A 6,828-nucleotide genomic window follows, 5' to 3' on the forward strand; every position below is an offset into this window, starting at 1 on the left:
ATGAACCTTTTCTTTTCATATATATATATATATATATATATATATATATATATATATATATATATATATATATATATATATATATATATATATATATATATATATATATATATATATATATATATATATATATACACAGTATATATATATATATGTATGTATGTGTATATATATATACATATATATATATATTGTATTTATTTAGCATAAACCAAGGTTTTTTTTTACATATATTTATATATTTTCTATTTGTTATACAACATAAACTGATTATTATTATTTTTTCATATATTTATATACTATGTATTTGCTATTTAAAATGTACTGATTATTTATATTTTTTTTATTTAAATATATTTATATATTGTGTACTTATTTAACATGAAGCAATTATTTTTTTCAAAACTTTTTTTTAAAAAATTTTTTATTTAACACAAACCGATATATATATTTGTTTATTTTTTTACATATATTTTGTATTATCTGTTTGTTATTTAATATGGACTGATTATTATATATATATATATATATATATATATATATATATATATATATATATATATATATACATATATATATATATATATATATATATATATATATATATATATATAAGTATATGTTGTATTTATTTAACATAAACCGATTATTTTCTTTATTTTTTTTTACACATATTTATATATTATGTATTTGTTATTTAACATGGACTGATTTGTTTCCCATATAAATATATTTAATCTATTTTGTATTTGTTATTTAACATGAATCTATTATTCTATTTATTTTTTCAAATATATTTGTATTCAATTTTTTTTATCCATATTTATACACTATGTATTTGTCATTTAACATGCACCAATTATTTCATTTATTTTTTCGCACATATTTATAATTTATGTATTTGTTATTTAACATGGACTGATTATTTGAAAAAAATATATATATAATAATAAATGTTGTATTTATTTAAAATAAACCGATTATTTTGTCAATTTTTTTACTTATATTTATATATTATATATTTGTTATTTAACATGGACTGATTGTTTTTCCATCTAAATATACTTATACACTTTGTATTTGTTATTTAACGTAAATCAATTCTATTTGTTTTTTCAAATATATTTGTATTTTTTTTAAATATATCTAAATATTATGTGTTTGTTATTTAACATAAACCGATTATTTTATTTATTTTTTAACATATATTTACATATTATGTATTAATTATTTAACATGGACTGATTATTATTATCATTTTTTAATATATTTATATATTTTGTATTTGTTATTTAACATAAACCCATTATTTTATATAAAAAAAATGTTTAATGTACTTTTGTACGATTTAACATTTACCATGAACCTGATTGAAGCATGTCCCCTCTCCCGGTCTTCCCAGACAGCCCCTGATGGATGGAAGAACTCGGTGCGACACAACCTCTCCTTGAACAAGTGTTTCGAGAAGGCGCAGATCCAAAATGGCAACTCGTCCCGTAAAGGTTGCCTGTGGTCTCTCAACCCCGCCAAGGTGGCAAAGATGCAGGAGGAGCTCCACAAGTGGCGCCGCAAAGATCCCGTCACTGTTCGCAGGAGCATGGCCAGACCCGGTGAGTTGTAGAAACATCTAGACGGTTATTGGGAAAGAACGGGAACCCTTCATTTGCTCCTTCCTGCAGAGGACCTCGATCGCCTACTTGGAGATCGGCCCAACAAGTGGCGATCGGTGCCGGTTTACGCCAGAACTGCAGGCTTTGATGGCGCCTCCTCCTCAACACCCGGTCGACGTCCGCACTATTCACAGACTTCTCCACCTTCGGAGCCGTTCCTCCACCTGCATCAGCAGCTCACAGCTGACGTCCAACCTAACGCGGCTTCGAATGGGAAGCTTCCGCCCGCCTACAGCGCCGCCCCGCAGGCCGACTTCAGCGTCAGGGGCCTGCAGGACTTTTTGTTCGAAGACTCCAGTTATGATGTGGACGTGCTCAACCCCAGTCTGACGGACCTGCAATTGCAAGGTGGGCAGTGGCAAACAGTCTACTTATGGACAATTTAGACGTTAGGTCAGGAAGAAACACAGAGACTATGTCATCCCGACAAGCCTTTTTCGCAGGTTACACTGCTCCTCAAGGGATTTGTATTCCCTGAGGAGCAGGGAAACCTGAGATTCAGGCTTTTTAGGAATGAAATAGCCTCTCAGTTTTTTTTAGCCTCTGTGCCGGGGTTTGAACTCACAACCTACCGATCTCAGGGCGGACACTCCAACCACTAGGCCACTGTGTAGGTAATAATAGTATAAACTGTCCATATAGTCCAGGTTTCTGTGGTTTATCCGTTATACAGAGCTCGATACCGGGGTATAACGGAATATAAGTTAGGTCAGGAAAAAACACAGAGGCTATTTCATCCCGACAAGCCTGTTTCGCAGGTTTCCATGCTCCTCAAAGGATTTGTATTCCCTGAGGAGCATGGAAACCTGCCAAACAGGCTAGTTAGGAAGAAATAGCTTATGTGTTTTTTTTTCAACCTCTGTGCCGGGGTTTGAACTCACAACCTACCGATCTCAGGGCGGACACTCCAACCACTAGGCCACTGTGTAGGTAATAATAGTATAAACTGTCCATATAGTCCAGGTTTCTGTGGTTTGTCCGTTATACAGAGCTCGATCCCGAGGTAGAGCGGAATATATGTTAGGTCAGGAAAAAACACAGAGGCTATTTCATCCCGACAAGCCTTTTTTCAGGTTTCACTGCTCCTCAAGGGATTTGTATTCCCTGAGGAGCATGGAAACCTGCCAAACAGGCTAGTCAGGAAGAAATAGCCTCTGTGTTTTTTTTAGCCTCTGTGCCGGGGTTTGAACTCATAACCTACCGATCTCAGGGCGGACACTCCAACCACTAGGCCACTGAGTAGGTACTGATATTATTAACCGTCCATATACTCCAGGTTTCTGTGGTTTGTACGTTATACAGAGCTCGATCCAGGGGTAGAGCGGAATATATGTTAGATGAGGAAAAAACACAGAGGCTACTTAATCCCGACAAGCCTGTTTCGCAGGTTTCCATGCTCCTCAAGGGATTTGTATTCCCTGAGGAGCAGGGAAACCTGCCCAACAGGCTAGTTAGGAAGAAATAGCATATGTGTTTTTTTTCAGCCTCTGTTTGAACTCATAACCTACCGATCTCAGGGCGGACACTCCAACCACTAGGCCACTGAGTAGGTAATAATAGTATAAACTGTCCATATAGTCCAGGTTTCTGTGGTTTATCCGTTATACAGAGCTCGATACCGTGGTATAACGGAATATAAGTTAGGTCAGGAAAAAACACAGAGACTATTTCATCCCGACAAGCCTTTTTCGCAGGTTTCCCTGCTCCTCAAGGGATTTGTATTCCCTGAGGAGCATGGGAACCTGCCAAAAATGTTAGGTAGGAAGAAATAGCCTATGTGTTTTTTTTCAGCCTCTGTGCCGGGGTTTGAACTCACAACCTACCGATCTCAGGGCGGACACTCCAACCACTAGGCCACTGTGTAGGTAATAATAGTATAAACTGTCCATATAGTCCAGGTTTCTGTGGTTTATCCGTTATACAGAGCTCGATACCGGGGTAGAGCGGAATATATGTTAGGTCAGGAAAAAACACAGAGGCTATTTCATCCCGACAAGCCTGTTTCACAGGTTTCCTGCTCCTGAGGGAATACAAATCACTTGAGGAGCAGGAAAACCTGCGAAACAGTCACAAGTCTGTGTTTTTTCCTGACCTAACGTATATTTCGTTCTATCCCGGTATTGAGCTGTGTATAACGGAGCCTGTTTCGCAGGTTTCCCTGTTCCGCAAGGGATTTGTATTCCCTGAGGAGCAGGGAAACCTGCGAAACAGGCTTGTCGGGATGAAATAGCCTCTGTGTTTTTTCCTGACCTAAAGTATATTCCGCTGTTTTAAGTATTAAGCTCTGTATAACGGATAAACCACAGAAACCTAGACTATATGGACAGTTTATACTATTATTACCTACTCAGTGGCCTAGTGGTAGGAGTGTCCGCCCTGAAATCGGTAGGTTGTGAGTTAAAACCCCGGCTAAGTCACACCAAAGACTATAAAAATTGGGACCCCTTATCTCTCTGCTGGGCACTCAGCGTCAAGGGTCGGAATTTGGGGTTAAATCACCGAAAATGATTCCCGGGCGCTGCCACCGCTGCTGCTCACTGCTCCCCTCACCTCCAAGGGGATGATCAAGGGTGATGGGTCAAATGCAGAGATTAATTTCGCCACATCCGATGTGTGTGTCACAATCATTGGTACTTTAACTTTATTCATATTTACTAGGGGTGTCCAAAATACTTGCTTTTTCAGATTAATCAGGATTCTCATTAATTACCAGTTTTAATCAATGTTTTAAAATCGAAATGGCACCTACTAGGAGACGTAAGCTGGTGTTTTGTTTTGCGATATTATGCAAAACCAACTTTTCTTACCTATCGGTGCCTGCTGATGTGTATTTGGGATCTGCATAAGTCTCGAAAATTTGCACGCGTCCGCCATTGTAGCCAGCACCGTCCTCAATAAGCTCCTTCTTTTTCTCCGTCCTCTTGTTGTGGGACATTCTCCCTCCGCGGTTGCCATTTCTAAAACTAAGTAGCGTAAAGTTGTAACTAGTGTTGTCCCGATACCAATGTTTTGTTACCGGTTCCAAAATATATTCCAATGTTTATTTTATTTATATAGCCCCAAATCACAAATGTCTCAAAGGACTGCACAAATCATTACGACTACGACATCCTCGGAAGAACCCACAAAAGGGCAAGGAAAACTCACACCCAGTGGGCAGGGAGAATTCACATCCAGTGGGACGCCAGTGACAATGCTGACTATGAGAAACCTTGGAGAGGACCTCAGATGTGGGCAACCCCCCCCCCCCCCCCCTGTAGGGGACCGAAAGCAATGGATGTCGAGCGGGTCTAACATGATACTGTGAAAGTTCAATCCATAGTGGCTCCAACACAGCCGCGAGAGTTCAGTTCAAAGCGGATCCAAGACAGCAGCGAGAGTCCCGTCCACAGGAAACCATCCCAAGCGGAGGCGGATCAGCATTGTAAAGATGTCGCCAACCGATACACAGGCGAGCGGTCCATCCTGGGTCCCGACTCTGGACAGCCAGTACTTCATCCATGGTCATCGGACCGGACCCCCTCCACACGGGAGGAGGGGGGGGCATAGGAGAAAAAAGAAAAGAAGCGGCAGATCAACTGGTCTAAAAAGGGAGTCTATTTAAAGGCAAGAGTATACAGATGAGTTTTAAGGTGAGACTTAAATGCTTCTACTGAGGTAGCATCTCGAACTTTTACCGGGAGGGCATTCCAGAGTACTGGAGCCCGAACGGAAAACGCTCTATAGCCCGCAGACTTTTTTTGGGCTCTAGGAATCACTAATAAGCCGGAGTCTTTTGAACGCAGATTTCTTGCCGGGACATATGGTACAATACAATCGGCAAGCTAGACCATGTAGTATTTTATACGTAAGTAGTAAAACCTTAAAGTCACATCTTAAGTGCACAGGAAGACTGTGCAGTTGAGCCAGTATAGGTATATATGTATGTATATATGTATATAAAGGTATATACAGTACAGGCGTAATGTGATCAAACTTTCTTGTTCTTGTCAAAAGTCTAGCAGCCGCATTTTGTACCAACTGTAATGTTTTAATGCTAGACATGGGGAGACCCGAAAATAATACGTTACAGTAATCGAGACGCGGCGTAACAAACGCATGGATAATGATCTCGGCGTCTTTAGTGGACAAAATGGAGCGAATTTTAGCGATATTACGGAGATGAAAGAAGGCCGTTTTAGTAACGCTTTTAATGTGTGACTCAAAGGAGAGAGTTGGGTCGATACTTTTCGGTACTTTTTGATACTTTTCTAAATGAAGTGGACTGCAAAAAATTACCTTATTGGTTTTATTTCAACAAAAAATCTTAGGGTACATTAAACATATGTTTCTTATTGCAATTTTGTCCTTAAATAAAATAGTGAACATGCAAAACAACTTGTCTTTTAGTAGCAAGTAAGCAAACAACGGCTCCTAAATTTGCTGCTGACGTATGCAGTAACATTTTGTGTCGTTTATCTTATTTTATTTATCTAGAAATGACAAGTGGTAGAAAATGAACAATTAATATACCTACTTGTTCATTTACTGTTAATATCTGCTTACCTTTTCTTTTAACATGTTCTATTTACCTGCGATGAGGTGGCGACTTGTCCAGGGTGTACCCCGTCTTCCGCCCGATAGTAGCTGAGATAGGCTCCAGCAACCCCCCCCCCGCCACCCCAAAAAGGCACAAGCGGTAGAAAAATGAATGGATGGATTTTCTATCTACACTTCTGTTAAAATGTAATAATCACTTGTCAGTTGTTTGGATACTTTACATTAGTTTTGGATGATACCACAAATGTGGGTATCAATCCGATACCAAGTAGTTACAGGATCATACATTGGTCATATTCAAAGTCCTCATGTGTCCAGAGACGTATTTCCTGAGTTTATAAACATAACATAAATTTTTAAAAAAACTAAGAAGACTAAGTACGCTCCTGTACTTGGTATCATTACAGTGGATGTTAGGTGTAGATCCAGCACTGGCGTTTGTTTACATTGTATCGGCGGTGAGTGAAGTAGTGAAGCATGTTTAGCCATTCCTCGCACTGCAAGGATGATACTTGTAAGAAACTTACTTTATTTGTCGCCATGGAGATGAGGATTAGTGATTTAGAAGTAGCTAAAACTGCCGACCAGCCATGTTTTAAAGCACCTCTTCCTGAGGGTG

General features: G+C 38.9%; 1 protein-coding gene across 1 annotated transcript in view; it reads left to right on the top strand.

The window, feature by feature from the left end:
- foxn1 (forkhead box N1) overlaps nucleotides 1-6,828 on the top strand; it is a 30,563-nt gene that overhangs the window by 22,114 nt on the left and 1,621 nt on the right. Inside the window, exons 8-9 of the mRNA XM_061919192.1 lie at nucleotides 1,403-1,610; nucleotides 1,680-2,018. Of these exons, the coding sequence (XP_061775176.1) occupies nucleotides 1,403-1,610; nucleotides 1,680-2,018 (547 nt within the window). The remainder of the gene's footprint in view (nucleotides 1-1,402; nucleotides 1,611-1,679; nucleotides 2,019-6,828) is intronic.

Source organism: Nerophis ophidion, linkage group LG13 (assembly GCF_033978795.1).
Source record: "Nerophis ophidion isolate RoL-2023_Sa linkage group LG13, RoL_Noph_v1.0, whole genome shotgun sequence".
Classification (NCBI taxonomy): Eukaryota; Metazoa; Chordata; class Actinopteri; order Syngnathiformes; family Syngnathidae; genus Nerophis; species Nerophis ophidion.